A 27,985-nucleotide genomic window follows, 5' to 3' on the forward strand; every position below is an offset into this window, starting at 1 on the left:
CTTATCCCAATGAACAGTCAGACATAAAAAAAAGCCCTTATTCAAATACATCTGTTACCCTTAATAACATATTTCAAACACTTCTTCATCGTGGGCAGGAGAACACATATATAAATGCATTTCTGAATGGGGGAGAAATGATTAAAAGTGACTTGTTTATTGAAATTGTGTGTAATGTATAGCTGGTACATCATATACAGGAGCTGTGGTGTTACCACATACACTCAGGTCTCAGTAAATACAGTACTGGGCTGTTTAAAGAGTGACATATGGTGCTTACTAACAAGGAAATATGTATAGATGACTATGAGAAGAAATTCTATGATATTCCAGAGTTGCTTTTCAGCATTTGCAGGAAAGCATCCAGAAAGAAGAGAGGAGCATCAAAGTCTGGCTCTGCATACCTTCTGCCAGACTCTTAAAGCACTCACTAGGAAGCCAGTACAGCCTGAAGAGGGCTAAATAGCTGAAAAAAACCCTGTGGTGAAATAGATACAATTCTTCCCATAGGGAAGATTAATTTTCTAGTCATATCTCTGCACAGCTCAAACCATTAACACACTCTGTCTCACTCTTCATGTCTTCTACTTCTCCCCTCTTTCCTAGATATTTGACACCAAAAGAAAATATTAAAAAATATCCCAGCCAGCCTTCCCTGCATAGAAGTCTACACCAGACCAACCAATCCTTTATGTAACTGCTGAGCTCTTTCCATGTGTATCAGCATTAGCTTATGACATTATTTTTAGGATTTTCCCTTCTGATCGAAACTCTTTGCACCAACATCTGTGACTTCCTCCTGCTGTGTGCCCCTGCCCCGGCCATCAAGGTCTTTGAAACTGCCACAGCACCTAATGCAAACTGGAGCAAGGCAGGAGGCTCTCACTACTGCAAAGACATTACTTGTGCCAGATGTCTTTCTTTAAAAATATACATATATACACACACACACACATCTACACATGTATATATACATTTTTTTATTCTCAATAGAGAGTTTTAGTTTGCTTACCGACAGTGCATAGCTTAAGACCTACCTCCTTAATCATAGTAGCACACATATTACTGACACACGCCTTAAGGAGACCTTCTAAACTTGATATTTAAACATTTAATTAAAAATTAATATGTTTTTCAGACCTACTTGCGTACTAAAACCACTGGAGCCCAGCTGCTGCATGTGGCGAGGCAGTGCCAAGCTGGCTGTCAGATGCATGCAGTGCTTGATCAGTCTCATTGCTGATGGGAGCTTCAGCCAGGGTCTCATTTCTGCAGCCATAAGGAAAAAAAAAGACATTTTCTTTAGGTTGGCAGGAATTTAACCATTAGAGCAGGATTTTTACTCACAGGTTTTTGTATTTTGGTATTACAAGATGGGCGGAATGCAGAGGATTTTGCTCTGTGTTCTCTGTGGCAATGGCAGAAATTGTCATTCAAGGATTTCCCAGGCCTACGAGAATGACTTGGCTTAAAGGATTGTGCGTCCAAACACACAGATTACCCAATAAAATCTATTACTTTCCTGGTGCTCATCAGTCCTAGTCCTATGAATCAAGAGCTCTATTGAGTAATCCTGCATCTTAATTATATTTTGGTGGCATGCATGGATTTGAAAGATTCTTTAGGATTGCTTTGACCGCAAAGTGCTGTGGTTCTGAATGGCTGTTCAAACAGCTCTGCTTCATTTTCCCTTTGTTTAAGCACTGCGCAAGGAAATATTTGCAATGCACAAGAAGATACAGGGGTCACAGGAACGATCCTGAACATGGGACAGATTTTCAGATGCTTATGCCATAAGCAGTGCTTGTCAGAAGAGCCCAAAGCCCAGGCAGCCTGCATGGCAGCAGTAACCTTGCTGCTCGGGGCCAGGTGCTGTTTTGGCATCAGAACAGTCCATCGTTGTTCCCATCTCTTTTCCCCAGAGCATGGGAAGCAAGGCATATTAGCTGAGGATGTTAGCCTACATTAGAAAAACAGCCTCAAAAGGTAGTCTAGTATTTCTTACTCAATTACAAATCCTCTCACTTTAGGTGTGGAAGCAGGCAATGATACCTTCTCTTTAATGCCCATACTTAGAGGTGAGGTGAGAGAAGATGCGTTGCCCTAGAAGCCCCAGCAAGTTCCATACACAAAACTGCATGGAAGTGGATGTTTCCACAGGGCAAAACGGGGAATGAAGCTGTTGGCTCTGGGGCAGCAGAAATCTGCTCAGCAGTGGAAGCCAACGTAACTTAGAGTCTGTCATCTCCATGGTCAATCCTTTGGAGGGCTTATTGCTATAGATTTGGGTCGGCGTTACCTGTGATATTCCTTCCTGTGTCGCTGCTTTCAGCTGTAGTTAAGATTATAGTAACTAGCCTATACACGTTACCGGACAGCAGGATTACTGTTGTTTTTAATGTATTACACCATCAGGCAAGCTGCTGGGACAGAACAGCTGGACAAGTTGGAGCTAGCCTCCTCCCAATTAGCTGCTTGGTGGTTGTGCTTCTCAGTTAGAAACTCACATCTCTCCAGTTTCACATTTGTACTTGCTTGTTTCAGCTAACAAAAGAAAGTCCAGAGTATAGCTCTGATGGCCAGCAGCTCTGGAGTTACATGCTGGATCATCTCCCTTCTACCCCAGTGCATGTTGCACTGCTTTTCTGTTTTCCCTTAGGAAAATGTGGATACCACCATTCACCTGCGTTACAAGTATAACTTGTGTGAGGCTTTGGAGAGCTGGTATGGCATACTCTGGTAACCGATGTTTACTTTATACAGTGTACAGGCCCATCAAGCAAAGATAAATCAACATTTTAAAACTAATTCACAACTTAGTTTCCATCTATTTCTCCCAAACACTGCTACTGGCAAAGGATTGTGAGGATGCCTGGTCCTTCAGGCTCCTCACCAGCCTGGCAGTCTTTTCTAGCAGCTGATACATACTGCACACTGTGATGGCTATGCTGTGTGGCACAGATTTTCCCAGTCAAGGTTCATTTGGAGCCGGTTTACTTGCATTGCAGTGCTTTCAGAAATACTCAGCTTTCCCCTTCCCAGAAAGCCATTCTGTCAGGGTAGGAAAAAGAAGGGAAAAGAGAAAGGGGGAAACTAACCAAGCAGAAACAAAGGAAGTGAGCGAAGCCACAGCACGCTCCTTGAGGGGCTGTAGGCACTGCTGTGCATGCAGCAGAGAAGACAAATGACTCAAACAGCAAGGTGATCCTGCACACTTTGAAACTGTTACATGCACGCAAACAAATTACAGTGTGCTCGCTGGCTACACAAACAAAATACAGTGTTTGCTATCCCCGTGTTATTCCATGCATCCAAAGTTAGCATTGCATCTCTGAGCTGTAATTCATATTACAGTACCACTCCTGTTTTACATGTTTTACACATCATCCCACTTCACTAATTCCAAAGCCATGTCCCACCCTAGCTCTTGCTCCCGCTCTCCATCAAAGACCAAGACTTGGATTTCCCTTGCTTTCAGCAGTGAATGCAGCAGTACTGGTCAGGAAAAAAAAGGAGCAAAGCTGGTGCACACACACAGCAGTAACAGGTTAGCTGCAGTTGCAAACATTTGCTTAAAAGGTCGATGACATGTCCTGATTTGGGCAGCTTTCTGCTACGTCCATCGTGAGGACAATGCCAGTTTCCAAGCGTATGAGAAATCTACACTGGAGCATGGGACACGCTCGCACTAACTGGCCAGTTCTGATCCTACTAGTGGCCTAGAGCTGAGCTCAAGCTATTTATCCTGCTTCTGGGGCTGCTTCTACAGTCTTCATCACGTTCTTTGTAGCTACAATTAAACTGCTTCATCCAGCTGGGCAGAACTAGTTCAGGTGAACTAGAGAGGGGCACAGATACACATTCTTATTCTAAACAAAATAGCCTTTCAACAAAGTAACTCATCTTAAAATAAGAGAGATGTTTATTCCCTAGCCTCACCCAAAGACACGCTATCTAGAACCAGCTTTGATGAAACCAAGATGGTCCATGTCAAGAATGGAAGACACTGGATCTGGCAAAACAAATTATCGGAGGAAAAACCAATCTCAACGGGAATTGCTGGAGATCTCAAACATATGTAGCTCTACATTTAATATTGAAAACCTCAAAAGCTCAGCTGTATTATATCCAGTAGTCATATCAGTGTGAAACGAAGCACAAATCCAAAACCAGAACAAAGACCGTTACTGTCCCCAAATTAACCTGTGAAAGCTATTGGACAGCCATGGTACATTATACAGAGGGGAAAAAAGGTGCAGTGCATTTTCAGTAGCCAGCCTGAGCTAATGCTAGTTGGTTTGGCTATATTGCTCTGATTTGGGGGGGAAGGACCTTCCTGCATTACGATATAAATTCATTATATAGAGATACACAGGGGAGATAGAATACACAATAAACATAAAAAAGTGCATCAAAGTGATCATTTCTCTGGTTTTCTCGATAGTGTAGAGCTTAGCCCTTCTCTGCTCTACACATCATCTCAACAGACCATGCCTTTCAAGTCTGTTCATCATTGACTGGATGGAGGGGGTGGTGTAAGGGTGAAAGGACAATTATGGAGATTTTTGGGTGGTTCTCTGAAGGGATTTGCCAGGGTGGCAGCCACTCCCCCATCACACGATGCAGCTGCCCTCATCCCTACCCAGCCCTCCAAGGACAGATGGCTGGCGAGTCAGGTGCTAGTTAGGTCATCACCAACACCTACAGTTTCGAAAGGAGAGATCATAAAGGAGATTACAGTTGTAGGTGGAGATGCAGAAAACACAAGGCTACCTTCAGCTACCTCTTACTACTTGCTATCAGCTAGTCTGTATCTGAGTTTCTTATCCCACCAGCTCACCCTACCACAGACAGGCGAGTCACTGTGATTCTCCAGTTAAGCCCTTACCCCTTGCAGAGCCCATTACAAAAAATAAAGCTTCAACCAGCCAGCACCTATTGCCTTGCTCACTCCTGATCATGGCATTTCTCCCTCTGCAGGAGGAATAGGAGCCTTTATCCCACTGCTCCTTTAAAGACCCACAGGCACACACTGGGCACGGAGGCAAGCACTTCATTATTTCAGTCTTCCTTTTCCTTCCACTTCACAAGAATTTAAATTTCCTTGTTAGCCATCCTTGCTTGGACATTTAAAAACTCCTGGTTAATAGCCCTTCTACTAGACAAATCTCCAGAGTTTCCTTAGAGCTCCTTAGCCACTTCTCTCAGCCCTTTGGACCTCTCTCGTATCACCATCACAGTTTTCCACCTAGATTTTCCAAGACAGTTTACTACTCCCTATTTAGCACTCCCTAATTATTTACAAACTTTACTTCTCTTGCTTAAGCAAGGGAAATATTTTGTATACCTCCTCCTTTTCCCAAAGTGCATCACTGTCAAAGCTCAGGTCCAGTCCTTCTTGCGGATCACGGGAGCTGCAGTGCTCTGAAAACTGAGACCATGCTGGGCTGGTGCCCCTCCCCTAAGGCTGTAGAACAGTTTGTCCCTATGAACGACAAAGGAAGTTGAACCTCATCTTTGCACAGAATGGATCCAGGTATTTTCCAGCCAAAGATGCCACATGGGATATAGCTCACAGATTCAGTTCAAACGAGGAAAGATAAACATGTATGTGTTACTAATGGTATGAGAAATCTAAGCATGCTGTGTAATTAATACTATTGCAAATTATTACTCAGGGGAGTAAAAGCAGCAGGGAAGCTGATTGTTACATTTAAAGCACCAAGAAAGCATCTGTGGGAAGTGGTTTGGTGGGAAAAGGTAGCCAAGCAGAAAGCTCCCTAGAAGAAAGCTGTTTGATTTGAACAAGGCTGGATGTGACAGAGGCTGGGGCAGAACTCAGGCAAGAGGAAAGTAAAACCATCAGCGTATTCAATTAGATTTGGAATTTAACAGTTACAGGTCTAATTAAGACATGCAGCCACAGGAAACCTGACTCCACCCCTTAAGAACAGAAACCCAAATATTTAATGGGCCACAATGGAGGGTAGCTGGATTTTTATTTCCAAAAGTAAAGCAGCGATTTGTCACAATATTAAAGCCAAATAAAGCTAGTGCCATCATTTACCGCTCATTGGTTTGACATTATTTGGGATGTGCCGCTAAATTGCTTTGGGTTCTTGAACTGGGTGGGCCCTTGGAGTTTTTTGGGTTACACAGCAGATGCTAGGTGACAGGAGTAGTACCTGAAAGGCCCTCTTTTCAAAGCGCTGGGAAGGGCTGCTGGTGGGATGGAAGAGAAATATACCACAGACCCCTCAGACCCAACCTTGTTTAACAGCGCAGCCTGCACGAGCTGCTGTTACGCTATTTCTTCATTTGACGCACGGACTTTGAAATCTGTAGTTGCTTTTCCAAAGGAACAAGACACCAGAAAGCAACCAAACAGCTCCATATGCTAATACATTTGAGCTATGTGGCTCGGAATACAATGCAGATGTAATAGTACAGCGCCAAAGATGGATGAGCCTTGACTTTTACCCATTTTTGCATTATCCTTGACTGCATTCTTCCAGTCTCCTGGATAACTGTGCCGTCTGTGAGCTGCCGCAGAAGCGAGCCTGGCCCAGGCAATCAAGACAAATGATTCTTTGTAGCTTGTTGCAGTGATGTTAAAGCTTGAACAAATTTCATTAACTAGCAATCAGAAGCAAAAATACAAGTAATGAGCTATTTTCTACTTAGAAAACAGATACTGGATGCTAGCTCTTGAATGTCAGTAGTGACACCAGAGGCAAGCTAAAGAAAATACCAGAGGAACGTGCAGACTTTAACCAGAAATTTTCACGCACCAGATGCACCCACAGGGCCTGTTTCTCCTCTGCATGACACACGTTTTCATGGATGCAGCCCTGACTTCCCCAGCTCAGAGGAGATGAGTGCCCGGGAAGGAAAGCGCCAGGGCAGAGGGACTGAGGAACTCCATGGCAGCACCTGTGGAAAGCCAGGAGAGAGGGAACAAAGCTAAAGCCCATCCAGTTCTCAGAGCAAATCGCTCATTTCCTCAATTCCCTCCCCATCAGTGCCGTAAAGTGCACTTATGAAAAGGTTTTGGACCCAAGCCAGTAACTTTTCCCGACAGTTTTACAAAGCCAATTGAAATCCTATTGACCCAGCCTCCCATCTCCAGCTCAGCTTAACAGATGACCAGAGGAGCTGGGGTTCTGAAAACTTTCCTGAGGGTAGAAGGCTGCACTAGTACAATTTCACTGCTGTTGAGTTGGTCTACATTAACAACATTTTAATTTTGCCCAGGGTCTTTAATAAGAATTCAAATATAACTGTTGGGGGTTTTAAGTATATATTGCAAAAATTGGAGCCATCCAAACTATGCAGGGCAGCACATCTTCTGTGTTTATTTTTATTCCCAATCTAGACTCTACATCAGCTGTCCTCATGGTTTGGTAGCGTGAAGTACTGGAAGCCTACCAATACATATATATAAAACTTCCTTCTTGGTTCCCACTGGTAGAAGGACAGATGCTTTTTCTCTTCGAGTCACTAAAAAGTCGCTGCAGGCTAATTCAAGACAAATGTGAACACATGATATCTGAACAACGGATGTGGGGCTGTGTTTGAAGGAAGTATGCTGAAAAGCACTGCGTCCTAGGGGTCTTCAGCAGGAGAGAGTGCTAGCAACCACTTGGAGAACGGATTCTGTTACTGCTGTGGTATTTTGGGCTCCAGACTGCAATGGTTAGAATGTGCTCTGCTCAGACAGTTATGGAGGCAGCCCCTCCACCATGGCAACTAACATATGGCTTTGCATTGTTGCTAATAATCACGCAACAGAAAGAAAAAGAAGAAAAAAGGAGGATGTCTTTGCATACACAAATTATGAAAGTCTATGGCTGCATTCTCCAAGGCTATAAACCAGAAGTTATAAATCGCTCTACTGCATATTTTCACTTCTCATCTAATTGAAAAAAACCAGCATCTACAGTTTTTGCAGCTAGCCCATTTATTTTGCTGAGCTGCACAGAGCTCAAGGATGCTGTTTAGTGCTAGCTGGGTATGAGCACAACAAAAGGCCAGGGGAAATTGGCTCTTGATGTGATTATTTTTGTCAGGTACAGATGAGTATCTTTTTTCCAAGGCCACAGCACCCCCCTTCCAAATTAACGGGTCTTTTGCCACAAAGGTGGAAGAAATATAAGACACACTTGCTCGCAAACTGCTGGCAAGGTTGCAGAATTTTACAGGATTTGCAGCACAGTCCTTAGGCTGCTGGTTGGCCTCCAGACACATCACTTTTAGCAATTTATAAGGGACCGATGCACTTGATGAGTAGTGTACCCCATCCTCAGCACTGGACACCGAGCTGGTTATGGGAGGAAGGGTAGGCTGGGCACAGGTGAAGCCCACAGAGGACTTTTCAGGCATACTTCAACTGAAGGTATCCTGTGCCCTCACGGTGAGACTCAGCCTCACAGGACAGAGCCCAGGAGAACACCAGTGTGCGGTTCTGTCTGAACTTACCCCATCCACCCTACGAGTTCTGGGAAGAAAGAAACCAGCTGAAACTAAAGACATCCTGCTCCATCCTCTCCTTTACATACCCAAATACACCTGCTCTGCTGCCCTTGCAGCAGGTGGCAATTTGTGTCAGTGCCAGACCATTGCAGTGGGGTCCAGTGTAGACTGTGGGACTGGAATACGCAGGGCCAAGAGAGACCATAAACACCGTCGCTGGAGCACAGCAACAGATTGGGAAGGGGAGTATTGTTGTCTTCATTTACACAGAGTGGGCTGAGATACAGAAACGTGTAGGGTAGGGTGTTCTGTCTTTGATTAAAGGAATAGCTGCTGATCTCAAAATTCTAGGAAGCACTGATTACATTGTGCCAAAGAAATAAAGACATTTTAAAAAGAGTCACAGCAGAAGTGTGTTATAAATTTTTCTTTTGTTTTCTTTCTCTTACTTGGAAGGCTTCTGTTATCCAGCTAGAGATGACAGAGGTGGCCGAGGGCACATCATGGGCCAGGGACTGTGAAGGGTGAGCAGCCCAACGACCTGCACACAAACAATCCAGACCTGAAGATTCTGTGTTCAATTTTTCTCTCATAACAACAAAAAGACCTGAAAAAATAGTAGGATTAAGTCACTAACCAAAGAAGGGCTAAAGCAATAATGATAAATTCAGTTCCAGTATGAATTACCTTGTGCAATATAGATTTAGTATACAGGCATTAATTTGAATTTTGGACAGTTTATCTGAATTGCGTCTCCAAGCCTTTTAGATAGTTGCTAATCTTTGTTACTAAAAATCATTGGGTTGCTTATTTAGGTGTCACGCATACAACAAGAAAGAAAAGGTAATCAAGTACTAGAAGAGAGGATACTTACTTTATTTAAAGTACTTATTTGATTTGCTGATCCCTCCAGTGATCCAGGTTTTATAAACCTGAAAATTATAAATAGAAATTAATTTATAAATTGAAGGCAATAAACAAACGCTCACAATTCTGAGATGATGCTGTGTTTATTCCGCTTCCACTTCCTTTAGCTTTATTTTCTTGTCATTTCTAGTGTCAAGTTGTTTGCATTAATATCAACAGCAGATTAATGCGGTAAAATTTGCACACAACTCCCCCTGTAACCTCACAGCGAGTTACGTTTGTGGTGACGGCACTGACAGCCATGAACTCCGAAGCCGATTATTTTTAGTTACTCTGCAGGCTGCGGAAAGCAGCGAGCCCGGCTCTGCAAGTGACAGGCTATTTTTAAGGCACCTAGAAGGAGGGTGCCCTCACCCCTCCTGGGGGGCGCCGCACACCTGCGCGCAACGCAGCGCGGCCGCGGCCGGCGGGGAGGGGGGGGGGCGGCGGGACCCGGCTCCGGCGGGGAGAGGCCCCCCCTAGGGGCCGCCGGTCGGCGGGGCTGCGGCTGGGGGGCTGTGGGGCAGGGGGCTGGGGGCTCTATGGGGCTGGGGGGCTGCGGGGCAGGGGGGCTGCGGGGCTGCTGGGCTGGGGGCTCTATGGGGCTGCGGGGCAGGGGGCTGGGGGCTCTGCGGGGCTGGGGGCTCTATGGGGCTGCGGGCTAGCGGTCTATGGGGCTGCGGAGCTGAGGGCTGGGGGCTTTGCGCGGCTGCAGACTGGGGGCTCTGCGGGGCTGGGGGCTCTATGGGGTTGCGGGGCGGGGGGCTGTGGGCTAGCGGTCTATGGGGCTGCGGGCTTTGCAGGGCTGCGGACTGGGGGCTCTGTGGGGCTGGGGTTTCAGCGGGGCGGGGGGCTCTATGGGGCTGCAGGCTCCATGGGTCTGCGGGCTGGGGGCTCTATGGGTCTGTGGGTCTGGGGTCTGCAGGCTCTATGGGGCTGCGGGCTGGGGTCTCTATGGGTCTGTGGGTCTGGGGTCTGCGGGCTCTATGGGGCTGCGGGCTGGGGTCTCTATGGGTCTGTGGGTCTGGGGTCTGCGGGCTCTATGGGGCTGCGGGCTGGGGTCTCTATGGGTCTGTGGGTCTGGGGTCTGTGCGCTCTATGGGGCCGTGGGGCAGGGGGCTCTAAGGGGCTGGCGGCTGCGGGCTCTACGTGGCTGGGGGCAGCGGGCTGGGCACCACCTCTGGCGCAGCAGCGGGCACGGGCGCTCCTTACAGCCGCAGTACGGACAGCAGGCCGAGAGACAGGGCGCCGGGAGCGCAGGCTAACGCTAGCCGGGCAGGTGTATGTTGAAATAAATATTTGATATTGCCCAGGAAACAGAGGGGCTTGCGCGCGTCTGTGCTGAGCTGGGCCGCCGCACGGCCCCGGGGAGTGCAGCAGGCGCATGGGCTGCGGGTAGCTCTCTCCTGGGCCTGGCTCCCGCCCTGGGCTGAGGGGACAGCTTTGGAGAAGAAACCCGGTTTATCACGGGAGAGTCACCAACGACTGCGGGCAGAAAGGCTGAGGGGAGCACAGAGGCTGCGGGGACACACGGGGGGCCGGGGCTGGCGGGGGGCTGCGGCCAGGCGTGGCGGCGCCCCCCGAACGCGCACGGCACCCGTGGGGGCCGGGAGGCTGGGGACAGGGGCGAGCGGCGTGGCTGGGAATTGCCACGGCCCGAGAAAAACCCTCCCTGCCCGGCTGGCACAGGGGGTGGGCGCAGCGTGGTCCCCCGAACCGTCCCGCAGCCCCTGCGCCAAGCGGCGGCGGGGGGGGGGGGCCGGGGCTGTCGCCACCCACGGGGCTTTCGCCACCCACGGGGCTGCCCCTGCCTGCTCGCTGACTGAGGACGGGAGCTCATCTTTACGCAGGGAGGGCGAGTGGTCTCCCCCGCATCCACTCAGGAGTCACTCCCGAAAGTGACCTACAAAAAATTATTCCAAAAACAAACCTGGGAAATAACTGTGCCGGGCTCTAAACCCCACGAATTCATTGCACCGAGAACCGATCGCTGTATTCCCGCTAACACCCCTACTGCTGGAGGCGCAGCCTGGGCAGCCGGCAGCCCCCTGCCCCCGGCTGCACCGCCTGCTGCCCGCAGGCCCGCAGCAGCGGCGCACGGCTCTGGGAAAGCCTTGGCAAGGGGCACCCTCCTCTCCTGTCCCCTCCGGGCTGCTCGCCCCGGTGGCCCCGGGAGCCCGCAGGCTCCGGCAGCGGGGCCCTGGGATCGGGAACCCGCCGTGCCCCGCCGCCAGCTGATGTGACGGCATCGCAGGCGATGCCCGCAGCACGCACCGGCAGCTACTACCGACAACGCGCGTTTCCTGCCGCCAGCCGGGCGGCCGAGGGAGACCGGGAACCGCGCCGGCCCGCAGTCCCCGTGCGGCGGCAGCGCCTCTGCCCGCGGCCCCCGGCTGTCCCCGCCGAGCGCAGCGGGGCCGGGCCTGGCCGTGCCGCCGCCCCCCGGGCAGGCAGCGGGGGGGCGGCGGGGCGGGCGCGCCGGGAGCCGGCGGCGGCTGCGGGAGCCCGCGGCGGGGCGGCGGCGGCAGGATGGTGAGCGGCCGGCGGGCGGGCGGGCGGCGGGGACCCCCGGGGCAGGGCGGCGGGGCCCGGCAGGGTCGGGGCCGGGCAGCCGCCGGGGACGCAGCGGGGGGGGGGCAGTCGGGAGAGACGGCGCCTGTCGGGGACCGGCGGCCCCGGGGGCCAGGCGTGCTGCGCTTCCGCGTTGCTCTGGGGGGTCGGGGCCGCACCGCCCTCCGGCTGCTGCCGCCGTGATAGTGCTGCTGAGGGTTATCCCCCTAACACCCCCCCCCCCCCACCCCCCCCCCCCCACCTGGAGGGCAGGGTCTGCCCGTGCTACCGCAAAACATGAGAGTCACGGCACATCCCAACTTACCTGCCGGTGCTGCCGCCGCGCCAGCCGCTGGGACCCGCCCCACTGCTCCCCCCGGCCCCGCTGCCCCCCCCCCCCCCCCCCCGTTGCACCCCGGCCCCTCTGCTCCCCCCAGCCCCGCTACTCCCCCCTGGCCCCGCTGCCCCCTCCCCCCCCCCCCCCCCCCCGTTGCACCCCGGCCCCTCTGCTCCCCCCGGCCCCACTGCCGACCCCCGGCCCCGCTGCCCCCGCTCCGCCCGGCGGGGGTGAGCGTTTGGCTGCTTCGCTGAGTGCTCCTGAAACGCTGCGAGACACGACACGCTGCACTGTTCGCTGAAAGACATAATGGCTGTCAAACATCATTACTTTCTCTTTTGCAATATAACGTTAGCGGTGGAATCTTAAAAAGCTGGCATGGTCGGGCTGTGTTTTGAAAATCAGTATGGCTTTTCCATGTTGGTGTATTTGCTTTTACAGTATGGATTTATAAATACATGCCTGAAGTCTTTGGTGGTTGAAAAGTATGGTGAAGAAACGTGGGAAAGATTAAGGTAATATGTTCCCAATAAATGTTGTGTATTGAAAGAAAATGGTCCGGAATTTAGCAGCGGAGGACTGTAATTTCTCAGCGGCAAATGGCAGCCAACGTGTATCTCAAGTAATTATCAGAAGTAACTAGCAGGGCAAAAGCAAGAGTTTCTTACCTTGTAACACATCATACTCTGATACTAATTTGTCCCAATTAATTTGTTATATCAGATAATTAAGGGTGACATTTAGTCTTATAGACAATTGTGCAATGGAGTCACCAGCTCACTGTGACAATATCAAGAAGTAATTACACTGAAAAGATGACATCCTTGATATCAAGTCAGTTTGATTCCAGTGCTTTTAGGAAAGCGGCTAAATACATTATCTTCTCTGCTTTTGTCTTGTCTTTGTAAGCTACATAGTATTTTCCAAGATATAAAGATATATAAATGATACTTAGATACAGACCTGTCATAGCCACTGAAGCCAATATAAAAAAAAAAAAACAAACAAAATCCACGAAGTTTTTGGTCAGGTCTGTGGAGACCCAAACACTTGATATTTTGGCCACGTTGAATGACAAGCCAGCAGACCAGAAAACAAACTGCGACTCCACTTGCTGTAGCACACCGCATTATGATGCCCTAATCCTTGGAAGAGTTCACTGTAATACGTAAGGTGAAACAGCAGAAACAGAGAGGTGGACACCACCAGGCAGCCATGTCAAAGCAACACTCTCAAACCATCAGGGGAAGTAGTGCTTTCCAGTATAATGCCTGAAGAAGGCTGAGGAGTGGGTTAGTAGCAAACAGTGCTTAATGAATGCCAGTAGGGTCACCCAAGCACGTCATATTTAGAGCACTACTGAGACGAGAATATTGCCTTCTCTGTTGCAGGCTGCAGGCTGGAGTCCAGGATTCTTTCTTGACTTTTGAGGTTTACAAAGATGAGATCACAATGCAGCTCATTGACAAAGCCTGCAAAATATTAGGTATGTGTCACCGTGCCTCAAAAAATACACCATCATGGGTCAAGCCTGAGACTGCAGCTCATGTTTTAGTCTTCTGTGTTCTTTGCAATGCCTTCCCTATGTTGCAGATCTGCATTTACTCTTAAACCACCTGACAGCATTTCAAGAACTTCCAACCCTTTCTTATTCCTTAAAGTATCTTTGTTTTGCCAGGTGTTCCCGCCGACGCGGTTCTGAGAGAGTTTGGAGAGTATTTCTTTGAGTTCTGTAAACGCTCAGGCTATGACCACATGCTGAGGACACTGGGTGGGAATCTCTATGAGTTCATAGAGAACCTGGACGCATTGCACAGCTACCTCTCCCTTTCCTACCAGGCAAGTTCGAGTACTGAGCAGATACGGGCGGACTCTGCCAGAGTTGGCAGCAGAAGGTATGAATGAATAATGAAGAAAGATGCCATGCCATAACAGGCTCTCCTATGTTCTGAAACAGATGACTCCAAAATGTTAAGACAATTTTTTAAAATAACTTTTTCTGAGTAGACCTCAATATTAGATATTATTTAGTACATTGGCTCTAATAGCCAATAGCATAGCAGATTTTCCTTCACAGGTGAGCATATTTAATTTTCTGTTTTTCAGCTTATTCGTATTACTGCTTCTTTTATTAAGACGTGGGATGCTTTTGTACAAGTGGAGTTCACCAGAATTCTTTATCAGAAAAAGATACTGAGGTTTTGGTTTTGCTTGTTTTTCCTCAGGAGATGAATGCACCATCTTTTCGAGTAGAGAAGAATGAAGACGGGTCAATGCATTTACATTACTATTCAGACAGAAGAGGTCTGTGCCATATTGTGCCAGGTAATCAGATGGAATGCAGAGTACAGATGCGCTGGTGGTACAGTACATATACAGAGTAATCATACATCTGCAGTTAGACTTTGCTCAGGTTTCAGATTCTGTTTTCAGATGAGGACTGGCCGTGGAATTGAAGCCTGGTAGAGTTCAGTCACCAGACATCTGACCTCAGTATTTCCCTACTGCCTGGTTACTCCTAGCTCCCAGTAGCTTCAATCAAAGTCTGTGATATGACAACCCAGGTCATAATTGTCCATTCCTGCTATAGAACTCCTATAGAATTTCCTGGAAGAAAAAGTTCACGGTGTGTATTGTGTCTGTTGATTAATTCTCAGTGACTCATGCTCTTTAAATTACAGTGAAATACAAATTATAGTTGAAGACATCCATCCATCCTGTAATAAATAAGCCTGTAGTATATGCAATCTGCAAAACTGCTACTAAACCCTGATCAAAATTGAATCTTTTACTAGCATTTATAGAGATCTCCATGGTTGTACTCATGCAAGGGTTAAAGAGCTGTAAGTCTGTAAGGCATGATGATATTCCTTTCTTTCATAGATGCTGCTGAATTTAGAAGTACCAAAACTACCCCCTTTGTCAAAACTCATTTCGTATTCCTGTTGAAGCACAGAATATTTGGAATTTCAGGCAGAGCTTTTCATGTCATTGTCCAGTATTTCACCTAATAGCTAAGCAGAAATGAGAGAACTGATTGTGCATCTTCATGAAAGATAATTCCTTCCTTTCAAAAGAAAATATTCTGCAATGACTGAAATAGATTGTTATAGCAGAATTTCTTTAGACCCTGTGCACTTTTTGCGTTAATGGGAACTCATATTATTGCTGTGTATGACTGTTTGGACACATTCTTCAGATATCCTGCTGAGCTGCTGCTAGTGAAAAGAAGCATTTATCATCAGACAAGGGAAAAGAAACAGTAACCTTAAAGCTTATCTCCTATGCACATATTCTTACCGTGTTCATGGTAGTAGGAACAACATAGGTTGTTTTCTTCTCCCAGAAGTCCTTTGGAAAAGTGATTTCTGAAACAGTGAAATTCCACTGTGGGCTCTCTAAAAGGGAAAATGGAAAGAGTTTGTTCCTGGCAATACTTTTGTCTTTTGTTTCCTCTTCAGGAATCATCGGTGCAGCAGCCTTGGATTTTTTTAACATTGAGATTTCAATGGAAATAGTCAATCAAACAGAAGAAGAAGAAGAAGAAAGAACTGGGAAAAAGGAACATATTGTTTTTCTTGTCACTCAAAACCCTGTATTTTCATACAAGGAAAGAAATGAGTTTTGTTCCTCACCTCAATATCTTGCTGACTCTGTAAAACAAATTGAGAACCAACTTAATAAAGAGGTATTTTAGTATTCATTATCACTGTATTATTAAAATAGGATTAAAATAAAAATACCCTTGCATTTCCCTTTGGATTTATTTCAACAGGATCTTGAAAAAGCCAAGAATACAATTAGAGACAGAGGAAGCTCTGTTTGTCCTGTGAAGAAGAGTCACTGGAAAACAATAAGAGGAATAATCACATTAGGAAAAGGTGAGAGATCGTTCAGATGGAGCTTGTCATAATTTCTGAATCTCTTCAGTAAGAAAGTCAGTAAGCCTCCCTTCCTCCACCCACCCATCCATTTTGAAGTTATCATTCATATTTCCTCTGCGTCTTTTCAAAACATTTCTGGTTAAGTTTGTTTCGGTTAGATGCTGGTAATCAAAGAACAATTGCAGATAATAAGCATGCTTAGTGATGACAGATACATAAATGGAATATGACCTGTCACTTTTGTCTCTTAAACAGGGTTTTCTTCGGAAAAGTGTTTTGTAAAATGTCATTGTGTGGTACATTTGATACTTCCTTGTTCTGTCACTTGGTCTAAGAGGATGAATTTAAAAGAGTGTTTTTTTAACTTGGTAGCTGCTACTCCTTTCCAAAGTTATCAGCTGTAGTAAATTCTGAAAGCTGAAGCACACCCTCCACTACCAAAAATCTACTGCTAATCTAGTAATCTCTGTTTCTACCTTTGTGTATTATGTGTTTATATATGTTCATAAAGTGAAAGGTTTTTTCCAGTTAGGATCTTTTGATTCCCCAAGAGGAATGAAAATCCAGCTCACTCTTGCCAAGCTGTCTGGATTCTAGGAGGAGTGAAAAATGGAACCTGCTATCATCTGGTGCAATTCCACATGCATTACAGGGGCAGATATATTGAGTAAGAAATTAATATATATTAAAAATAAAATTTTAGAGTAGCATTGTTACTTAAAAAGATTAATAATCTATTAACAATAAATGCAAGAGCCAGACTTTGAAAAATGAAAAATCCATGTTGACTTTCCTTGAAGCAGTAAAAAGTCTAAAAGTTGGGTCCTAAATTTGTGATCTTTTTCACCAGTCTCCTAAGTGACTTGAGTACTTGTTATCAAGCAGAATTTACTAGAGTAACTGTCATAGCCACCTTCGGGGGGAAAGAGGTCAGTTGAAATAATCATCCTTTTGATTAGTGTGGGTTACTGGAGGATCCAAGTTTATGCTGTGAAGATCAAAGGCTTTGGGTGCTTCAGTCAGATGAGCCCTTTTGACTATTTTACCCATTTTATTTATTTAACAAAAATATCTTTCACTAGCAAGTGCAATCTGATCTGTAGGTCTGTGACCATTCTGAAAAAACCCTCAGGGTAAGTGAAATAGAAACCGAACGGTCATTTGGTCTTTGTGCCATGGACTAGAGTTCTCTGTATAAGAGACTAAAGCCCAGATCATGCTGGGGTTTTTTCTCCATAAGTGTTTCTTAGTAGCTAACAAAGTATATTACATCCACTTTTATGTCCATTTTTGTGGGATGTAGCTGTGTTATATTGCTATGACATCTGCAGATTCATAGAGCAGCAACTTCTACAGTTGTTAGTCTGTTCTTATTGTTTCCACATAATTTCATGCATCTAATGCTCTGTGCTTTCTATGTGGTTAAGTTTTAAATTCTCAGCCAACCCAGATCATTTGCTAATCAGCTGCGTGTTAAACTGCAGAGCATTTCACACAGATGTATGCATGCTTCTGGACCCACACACTGTTTCCTTTGTTTTCACTCATTATGGGATAGGGTCCTGCCTCACTGAGCATTAAGAAGTAATGCAGACTGGTTTTATGAGGTGCAACCTGATTAAAAACTACACACTTATCTTGCCACAGGTAAGCTCCTGAGAGGATTTGATCCTGTTTATCCCAAGAGCCTCTGGATTGACACAAAAACATTTTGCAATGGACTTCCTTTTCATATGGTTTTTGACAAAGAGGTAGGACGAGCATATGGTAAGGGCTTTAGTCTGCATAAACCATACAGGAATTTTCTTCTGTTTTGACTGCCCTGCAGTTCACGGCTGCGTGTGCTCTGTGTACGGTGCACGCTCATTTGCAGAAGTGCTCTGTACAGAGACATGCATTAAAGTCACCCTTAACTGGATCTGGATCATTTCAGATAGGATCTCCTTTGAATTTATTGAGATTACCATGTTGAAACACCTGCAGACATGCCAGCAAGGTTTATTGCAGCAATCTATCTGTTACCAGACACAGAGCAGAATTTTCCGAGGTTTGTAGCCACTTTCCCATCCTTGGATGTGCCAAAGTCACAAAGAATCCTTTAAACTGGCTTTGTACTTGGAGCTAGCCACCCTCTCCTCCCAGTTATTAATGTATCCAAAGGCTTTTGTAAGGCTTTGCTGGCAACTGAAGCTCTGTCTGCTTCCTGAGTCTTCTCTTACAAGCTTCTGCTAGGAAAGTCTAGCTACCTACTGCCTTGGGCAGCATGCAACCCCATCTAGTAGGAACTGGACCCAAAAATCTCTTTTATCTTCTGGGGGAGGATCAGGTCTCCTCTCCTGTGCACACGTACTCTGCAGCAATGGAACTGCCCTTCTCTTGGCAGGCATTGCCCTGTGGCTGGTTTCCAGCTAGCCTGGGTTCCCACCAAGCCACAGCTCCTCTTGCTCCCAATTCTGTGCAGCAAATATTAGCTTAAGACAAGAGCAGAGAAAGAAGAAGCTGAGAACAGGACAGCAGAAGAAAGTTGACTACATCCACTCAGGAAACATGTTTTGTCATCACTGACTGATAGAGATTCCAGAGCACATAGTCTGCTTCATGCCACTGTCTACATTAAACAAAGTTCAGAGTTTTAAACCTTTCAAGACACCCAGTCTGCATAATTCATAAAATTACTAGTGTGGAAAAAGGGCAAGTCCTGCACTCATTATTGGTAGCTACATCAGAGCCTCAATAACTGATGACAAGCAGCGAAGGCAGGGTGGACATTTCTGCAGGAGTTAAGAGCCTGTGTATGGTCAGCAGGCTAAAGAGAGTGACTAAACCTTTACACAGCAATGGTTAAGAGAAGGTAACCCATGGCATGCAATAGAAAATCGGTATTTGCCAATGTTGTATGCCACAGTTATTTTCTTTTTGGCATGCAGGACATGCTCTGGTATCTAATTTTCTCTTGCAGCTACCTGTAGGGCTATTTGTTAGACCTACACAAGTGCAAGCAAGGGTAATAGCAAATATTTTTGGCTTATTTTGTTTTTAAGAATTGATATGGAAGAGCATTTGGATAATATTCCTTTCTGGGGGCTTTGTCTTGCTATGAAGGACACTCATTCAGAACTTTGCAGTAATACACTAATAAAACAGAAACTTTGCTCAGAAATAAGCCACGTGGCATAGCAAGGCTAAGCGTGCGTACGTCTATAAACAGTGATAGCTACAGCTTGGTTTGAACCCAAACTGGATCTGAATTATAACGCATTGTCCGTGTTTTCTTTTTAAGCTCAGAGTGAAGCAAGCTGGGGTGAGCATTCAAAAGATTGTACCTGGCCTCCAGACCATGGGCATCTGCTTGGATCACTATTTCAGTATCCTTCACCCAGAAGTACCCTTCACCATCTCTAGCATTCAGAAATTCATCAACAGCCAATTTGTTTTCCAGACTAGAAGAGAGATGATGCCAGAGTCTTGGAAACAACGGCCAATGCTAGAGCTGAGAGGTACTTCACTGTTTTCAATAGCATAATTGTTCATACTAAATCAGGAATTATGCTGGAGTTGAACTAATGCTTTTCTGTGGACTTCCGCCTTCACGTAAGTCCTATAAATGGCTTTGTCTTTGTGCAGTGAGGAGAGGATTAGATGGATCTTTTTAGAGAAACAGTACTTTAGGATGCTTGTAAACAAATTCTGCAATTACCTCACCCAATTTTGAAGGCTTTCAGTCAGATGTAGCAGCTGCGCTCCCATTTGAAAGGCTTAGAAAGACGGTGTTTTTCTAATGCTGCAAACCCCACATCTTGGCAGGTTTCCTGAGTAACAGGGGCAAGGCCAAGGGAGGATCAGATTGTTTTCTGAACCACCTCTAGTCTCAGTTATTCCCAGAGTCCCAGAATTTACTCAACTCCAGTGTTCAAGGATGGAGACTCCACAACCTTCTTGTGCAACCCATTCCAGAGTTTAACCACCCTTGCAGTAAAAAGTTTTTTTCTTAAGTTTAAATGGCATTCCTGCATTTCAATTAGTATCAGTTGTCTCTTGTCCTTTCACTGGATACCACTGAGAAAAGTATTTTTTACTCCCTCCTATCAGGTATTTTTACATATTGATAAGCTCCCACTGAGGCTTGTTTTCTCTGGGCTGAACAGCCTCAGCTCTTTTAGCTTCTCCTTATATGACTATTGTGGTTTAACCATGACAATGACAGATGCACCAAGCCCTCCCACATCCTCCATCCCTTACTTCTTGAGAATAGGAGTGACATGTACTTTCTTCCAGTCCTCAGGAACCTCCCCCAGTCACCCATGACTTTCAGAACTATTTGAGAGTGGCTTCTCAATGATGCTGGCCAGCTCCCACAGCTCTCCTGGATCCATCACATCAAATCTCATGGACTTCTGTGTATCCAATTTGTTTAAATGTTTACTAAGCTGAACCTCCTGTGCCGATGGTAGGTCTTCATCTAGACTCATCCAGACTTTCCAACTGATCTCAGGGCCCTGAGATTAATGAAGCGTGATTCTTATTAGCAAAGACTGAAGCGAAGAAAGCACTGAGTACCTTGGACTTCTCCTTATCCTTTCTCAGCAGATCCCTTGCCCCATTCTGCAGCAGACCCACAGTTTCACTAGTCTTTCTTTAGCTGCTCATGTACTTGCACAAGCCCTTCTTCTTATTTGTCAACAGGTGCAACTCTAGGTGGGTTTTGGCTTTTTCAACCCTGTCTCTGCTTCTAGGGTGACCTGACTGAGCTTCCACCACTTGTATTCTCTTTTTTTTAATGTTTGAATTTAGCCAGGAGCTCTTTGTTCATCCGTGCAGGCCCCTGCCATGTTTGCTTGACTTACTGCACATCAGGCTAGACCATTCCTGAAGGTGGAAGAGAAGGTCCTTGGAAATCAACCAGCTCTTCTGGACCCTTCTTCTTTCCAAGACACTATCCCTGATTCTTCCAGGCAGATCCATGAATGGGACAAAGTCCAGTCTCCTGAAGTCCAGGGCTGTGATCTTGCTTTTTTGCCTTGTTCCCTCTCCTCAGGTTCCTGCACTCCACCATCACAGTCATTACAGCCAAGGCTGTGCCCAGCTTTCACATCCATAGTTATTGTCTGGTCCAGCAGGACACCTTCCCTCATCGGTCACTTGTGTCAGAAGCTCACCTGTGGCAGTGACTCTAGAAACCTCCTGAATTGCTAACGCTCTCCTGCGTTGTTCCAACAGATAACAAAGTAGCTAAAGTCTACCATGAGGCTTCCTCCACTTGTCTTAAGAAGGTTTCATCTACTTGTTCTTCCTGAGCAGGGCATCTGTAGCAGACACCCATCACAATGTCGCCCACCTGTGTCTGACCTCTCATCCTTACCTAGAAATTCTCAGCTGGCTCATCATCCAGCCTTAGGCAGAGCTCTGTGCGTTTCCCTTGCTTTGTCACTCACAAAAGCTCCCCCTCCTTGCCTGCCTGTCCTTTCTAAAGAGTTTGCGTTCATCCTTTGCAGTACTCCAGATGGGTGACCTACCCCAACAAGCCTCTGTGATCCCAATGACATGGTAGCCCTGAAACTGCACAGAGACCTCTAGTTCTTCCTGGGTTTTGCCCACGCTGTGCACGTTTGTGCACCTCAGAGAGGCGCCCAGTCGTGTCCGCTTCCCACAGAAGGTACGAGAGTCTCCGCCATGACACTGCCCTCTGTGTGTTTTTCTTTGCAGAGGTTAAAACCAAATATATAGTGCAAGGCATTACTCTGGGGCGATCCCTCCAATGTAATTGTGTTTGTCGTTCTTGGTTTTGTCTGGGATTCAATGCCAATTGCCCTGTGAATCTCCCCAGCCCTCAGCTACGCCCTTCGGCCTCGCTGGGGACCTGTGGAAGGGGCACAGTGCCAGCCCTCAGAGTTCTGCTTGTTGAGCCACCGGGCTCAGCATGGAGATGCGTGGAGCTCTGTGCAAGTAACTGTCCAGGTCTCACCTCCCCGTAGCATCACACGCCAGCCTATGCACCCGACAGAATCCCTTCGCACTGCTAAGAATTTTCTTTGCCAAAGAAATTACTGCTTTGTGCGTGGCACAAACATTTTAAACCCAGCTGCCCAGCACAAGCGACACCAGCTCACAGATCGCGGGTTGCATCTTGGGCACGTACAGACAGTGACCCCTGGGGCGAGCATTCCCACAGAAATACACCGCGAGCATCACTCCTGTCCCTGCCTGGTCCTGGCTGGGTGAGGGGCTGGAAGGGGCAGGGAACGAGGGAAGAGCTTAAGAGACAAAGTCCTGATAACGTTGCTGCAGCTGCAGGAAGGAAATGGCTTTCCCTGTGCCTCCATGCATTTCGATGCCTAAAATGTGAATGCATGATTCATTCTTAATTTATGCTTTTGAGGGGTGTTACTTGCCGCTGGCTGGGTTTCAAATGTGGATAGACATAGAGTAGTTAGCTGTGCTTTTTTTTGTGTACTTGCATTTTCAGATTCTGATTTCTGTCTTCACCCTGCCCCCCCCCCATCTTACATAAGAGTTTACCTGTTAAAATTATTTTAGCAAAAAAGATATTTAATCTGCTATATTTTTCCTGAGAGGAATGGGTATGGAATGATTCTCTGCTTCATGTAATTAACTATAATGACATTTGGTTGAAGTGTTCTGTGACTTCAATTTTCCTTCTCTGAACTACACAGTACAACTTAATTTTCCCTTCTCTCCTTTCACCTTTACATAATGAGTGTCAAAGCTGGTATTCCTGAGATTCAGAAAAAAATTAAGAGTTTAGAGAGACCTTGAAAAAAGTGATGTTACCAAACCGAGGAACTTCAAACTAGTCACAGGTGCAATTTTACTTCCTTTTATGCTGCCAGAGTTAATTTACGTGGTACCTCTGATGTTCCAATCCTGTTAAGTTTCCAAGCTGTTCATCCAGTTGCCCTGGGGATGGGATGAGAAATAAATAAATAAATAGGAATACCTAGATTGCTGTTCAGAAATGAAGAGATACTTATGAAACGTATTATTAATAATAAAATAATAACAAAGAGAATAAATAATTAAATACATAAAATTAGAAAATTATAATAAATAATAACCAAATACCAACAAAGGAAAAAGCCCACAATTTCCTTCCCCCACCCCCCAAATCCCTTCTACCTTTCAGGCATTTCTGTACCTGCTTATTTAGATGATCCTAGTGACTGAAAGCTCCGGCTTCCAGGAGGGCAGGCTCCATTGACTGTACTGGAGCCACATTACCCGCTGTGAAATTTAACTTTTTAAATGTTTCACTTAATCATTGTGAGTCTCAGTTCCCCTGTGCATGATGCTGACTAACTGGCTTCAGAAAAAGCTCAAGAACTCGTAGCAGTGGAGAGGAGAGGTGTTGCAAGCAGTGGGGTTCCTGAGGAAGAGGAGGGACCTGAAGCATGACTGGGCTCTGCCCAGCAATTGCAATGAGTCAGTGACTGCTTTCTGGGTCCTGAAATTTTTTATTTGCCTAGTGTACCTCCTCCAAACGAGTCTCACCTCTAATTCCAGGAAACAGAGTAATTCCTGTGATGACCCAGACCCTACAAAAAGCCACTGTTCTTAGAAGTCATGCCCTAAAATTAACATCAGTAACACTGAGCATCATGTGAAGGTCCAAGCTGCTGAAAACTCTTACCGATGCTTGTTTCAAACAGGCCAGATGATCTGGATGGAGTCCCTGCAGTGCATGCTCTATCTCTGCTCACCTTTGCTTCGCACTTTGCATGAGCTGGAGGAGCGACAGATGCATATTGCAGACATTGCACCTCACGACGTGACCAGGGATTTGATTCTTCTCAATCAGCAGCGTCTGGCAGAGATGGAGCTCTCCAACCAGCTGGAGAGGAAGAAGGAAGAACTGCGGATACTGTCGAAGCACCTGGAGGAAGAGAAGAAAAAGACCGAAGCTCTGCTCTACGCCATGCTTCCACAGCATGTGGCCAACCAGCTGAAAGAGGGGAAGCGAGTTGAGGCAGGTGAATGAACAGGTGCAGTCATGATGCACCAGGTGATGGTGACAGAGACACTGGGGTGTTGGCACAGCCCTATTGCCCCTGTCAGGGAACACCTTCTCTACTTGGTGACATTCATGGGGAGGAGGACGACCGCAGACCCTTAATCTCGCTGATAGTAAAGATTAGACTGTTCTTTCAAACAAACCTTTGGAAGCTGTTTGCCAAAATTGTTCCTTAGGAGGTGAAAGGTGGTAGCAGCTGCCCGTTCAGGGAACCAAATTCAGTGTTTCGACAGTAACCTGAGATTTTTTTTTTTAACAATATAATATTATTGTATACATGTATACGTGGTATACAGGGAAATGAGGGACCAAAAATGAAAGGAACAAAGACATTCTTTTTTCCTAGAAAATTCTCTTAGTTCCTCTAGGGTATGTCTAAACCTAGAAGCATTACAATTCCCATTATTATTAAGGATAGCAAGCAAAAAGATGCTTGAATTCCGTTTAGTAAGCACATATACGAAGTCAGGGGTAAAAAGCTAAGTCCATCCTGAATATGGATGGACAAATGGATATATTCAGATACCTGGATTGTTGAGATGTGCAATAATCCTTATATTTGATATATTCTTATATCAACATCTCTCTTTCATATCAGCACCCCTATATGAGTATTACAGCTGATAGGTCATACCTCCTAAAGGGATGACGAAAAAGTAATCTTTGCGAATGAGTCTCAGACAGATGTTGTGATTGTCCAGCCATTACAGGTACTTACTGCTGGTCTTTCTGCTCACAGGAGAGTTCAAGGAGTGCACTATATTGTTCAGTGATGTTGTGACCTTCACCAACATTTGTGCCCAATGTGAGCCTATTCAGATAGTTCTCATGTTGAATTCAATGTACCTGCGATTTGACAGACTGACCACGGTGCATGACGTGTACAAGGTACGTACTGATTGATAAAGACTGTAGAAATAGTCTGAAAAAGATCCTGTTGTTGTTGTTTTTTGGGTTTTTTATTTTTAAATGCAGTTAAATCCTCTTCCTCCCAGCTTGATTTTTGATAAACCATAAAGTCTTGCCTGTTTGTAGTGGCCACAGAGAGAAACTAAAAAACATGCAGAAGTGTGATTAAATGCATTCAAGATTTTCAGACAGGAATGTTACATCTGTCATGGGTGTTCTTCCACATCATCTCTTTTCACAACGCTAACACCAGAATGGCTGTTCATTTTTGTTGATACATCTCTCTTTCCTCTCTCAAATGCCTACCCAACATGACAGGATATCCTAGTTTATGGACCAGTTTGCATAATTTTCCTAGTCCTTTTATTCCAACCTGTTGTAAATAGGCCACTATGTCATTTAAGTGTCTCCTGTGGTAGGAAATAACATCATATATATATATGAATTATAAACAATACCCAGTGGATACCGAGACTTTGTTTTGCTTCATGGAGATCTTAGGCAATGGTATAGATCTCCTTCTGACCTCAAAAAACATTGATTAGATCTAGACTAATGCACGTGTTGTCTCCAAGCCATGCTGGAAAGATCGGAGCCCTGGCTGACATACTAATAGCATTATTAACATTTCCAGAGCTACCCAGGTTTGACGAGCTGAAGAGCAAGTCCTAAGTTTCTGTCTGTGCCCAGCATATTAAATACTTAGGAAGGCAGAAATAAGAAAGGGTGAAACCCAAATCTCATTCATTCCTTGCTCAGGCAAGGTATGAAGTTCACCCTGCAATAAATTGTACTAGGAAATCAGAAGCATTTCTGCCATGGCGAGGGAACTATATTCAATAATTGAAGCATCCAGGATATGGCCCACAGATTTTAGGATAAATTAGCATCATATTCTGTCTAAATCATCCATCATGAGTAAATTATCTGTCAGTATAATAATCTCCTTTTGATGCCTGTATATAATTCCTATTAATATTGAAGGAGGTTACTAGGGTACAGAGAGGGAGGACGAAATTACTATTTCAGGGAATTGAGAAGGAAATGAAATACTGAAATTGATCAAAGAAACTTGGCCTAAGCTTATAAACATCTGAAGTTATGAATAAATCTTGTTAAATTAAATCTCCTACCATGGTTGAAAAATAATTAGAGTATCTATTTGCATTAGTAGCTTTTTACAGTTGTTTTTTTTTTAATTTGTTACAGAAAATTACTAGCATGACTATGGGGTAGGCTATCTGATAGAAGGCATGAACAGGAACACATTTTTCAAGAACGATGTGCTGAACAGTTTTAAGCCATTATGTTAACGAAGAAACCCAGAGATGAAATTATTTTCCCGCTCTCCTATTGGTGTTCATTTTTAAGAAATCCAATCAATCTAATTTAAACTGATCTCTTACTTACTGATGGTTGTGGTAACAACGAAGTCTCAAAAGAGCAGTTTAGAAAATTTGCTTACTGTGTAACCATCTCTTACAATGAATTTTAAACATTTGAGAATTTTCTGACAGGCCTGTTCTGTTCCCAGCAAAACCTCTGGTACAACACCCAAGTATTTCTCAGGTGCCTTGTCATGCGCTGCAGGGAAACTGGATGCCTGAAGGAGGACAAACCCTTCAGCATTTGTCTCTCAGGCTGCATGTTGTAGGAAACAGCTAGTTGTAAGGAAGGAGGCTCCCAAACTGCTTAGTTCACACTTTGCATTCTCTGACATCCTGGAGATTGGAGGTTTCTTAATTTCTTGTGAATCCCTTAGTAATAATCAGTAGTGAACAGGCTCCCTTGCTTTATTGTGACTTTTTAAAAAAGGAATATCTTTTAAAAAAGAAATATGCTTTTAACACCAATTGTGAATTAGAGCTAAGTAAGAGCAGTCTGCTACGGGATAACCTCCCGGCTCCGGAGTCGGTGCCTGGGGCAGCCCTGTCTGTATAGGTCTGCCCTGGGTAAGAGGAAGGGCAAAAGCCCGACACTTTTGCAGCGTCCCTTACCCTTTAGGGTCTCTCACACTAATATCTAAAATGGGTCAAGTAAGCAGGGAGAGAATGCATTGAAATATTTACTGTGGAGTTAAGGAAAGGATCCCCATCTCAAGGAAACTTTTTAGTTTAACTGGTTTTAGTTTAACTAGTTTAGTGCTAGAGCTTTTTGTTGATCAGAAACATCTTTTGGAAGGAAGGGGGAGTTGGTGCAGGTAAGAGCCCCAGACAACAAAGCACTAATCCAAGGAAGATATATATGGCATGCTCATATGCTTGTCCCTCTCAATTAAAGGTGGAGACAATTGGAGATGCCTACATGGTAGTAGGTGGGGTCCCTGTGCCTGTACCCACTCATGCTGAGCGCGTCGCTAACTTTGCCTTGGGAATGATAATAGCAGCTAAAGGAGTACAGAACCCAGTTTCTGGAAATCCTATCCAAGTAAGTTGTCAACGCAAAGAGGCATGCATGTCTGTCTGCTTCTTGGGTTGGGCTTCTTGGTTAATGCTTGCTGCAGACACCAAAGAGCTGCTTCTGACTCCTCTGTGACTTTGGGCAAGGCCCACATGGGCACATTCTTCACAGAGCCTCTTCCTGTGGATATTTGATATTTTACTGGTGTCCAGTGTTGTCTTAGATGAACTTTTAGGTAACTGGATAGCATTAAGAAAGATGTTAAATAACAAGTGACATTTCTGGGGGGTGTTTTATGTCTTTGTAAAGATTAGAGTTGGGATCCATACAGGTCCTGTCTTGGCTGGAGTTGTTGGAGAAAAGATGCCTCGTTATTGCTTATTTGGAGACACGGTGAATATAGCTTCCCGGATGGAGAGTCATGGTGTCCCAAGTAAAATTCATCTCAGCTCCAGTGCCTATCAGTGAGTAACTATGATGGAAACTTTGCTCGTTAAAAGC

The 27,985-nt window shown here is 45.5% G+C and overlaps 1 protein-coding gene and 1 long non-coding RNA gene across 7 annotated transcripts in view; one reads left to right on the forward strand and one right to left on the reverse strand.

Annotated features, from left to right (window-relative positions):
* On the reverse strand, positions 1-11,349 carry LOC114016513 (uncharacterized). Of its 2 annotated transcripts, none has more exons than XR_003561000.2 (5): positions 11,225-11,349; positions 9,347-9,404; positions 8,922-9,013; positions 6,792-6,933; positions 1-1,269 (listed from the first exon to the last, which is right to left on the reverse strand). It is a non-coding gene; the product is annotated as an uncharacterized LOC114016513 (long non-coding RNA). The 2 variants fall into 2 exon arrangements; XR_003560999.2 differs by having other exon boundaries at positions 8,922-9,079.
* The window catches only part of LOC102054518 (guanylate cyclase soluble subunit beta-2-like), a 23,170-nt gene continuing 6,528 nt past the window's right edge, over positions 11,344-27,985 (forward strand). For 3 of the 5 annotated variants that reach the window (XM_055724004.1, XM_005441642.3, XM_055724007.1), the window contains exons 1-12: positions 12,477-12,780; positions 13,657-13,751; positions 13,944-14,104; positions 14,491-14,590; positions 15,727-15,953; positions 16,041-16,146; positions 17,797-17,900; positions 19,430-19,646; positions 23,814-24,134; positions 24,915-25,063; positions 27,365-27,511; positions 27,794-27,948. In XM_055724004.1, coding sequence (XP_055579979.1) covers positions 12,644-12,780; positions 13,657-13,751; positions 13,944-14,104; positions 14,491-14,590; positions 15,727-15,953; positions 16,041-16,146; positions 17,797-17,900; positions 19,430-19,646; positions 23,814-24,134; positions 24,915-25,063; positions 27,365-27,511; positions 27,794-27,948 — 1,919 coding nt within the window. In that variant the 5' untranslated portion in view covers positions 12,477-12,643. Of the gene's footprint in view, positions 11,911-12,476; positions 12,781-13,656; positions 13,752-13,943; positions 14,161-14,490; positions 14,591-15,726; positions 15,954-16,040; positions 16,147-17,796; positions 17,901-19,429; positions 19,647-23,813; positions 24,135-24,914; positions 25,064-27,364; positions 27,512-27,793; positions 27,949-27,985 lie in introns of those variants that run through there. The other 2 variants (XM_055724005.1, XM_055724006.1) reach the window with 2 other exon arrangements.

This window comes from Falco cherrug, chromosome 11, assembly GCF_023634085.1.
Source record: "Falco cherrug isolate bFalChe1 chromosome 11, bFalChe1.pri, whole genome shotgun sequence".
In the NCBI taxonomy this organism is placed as follows: Eukaryota; Metazoa; Chordata; class Aves; order Falconiformes; family Falconidae; genus Falco; species Falco cherrug.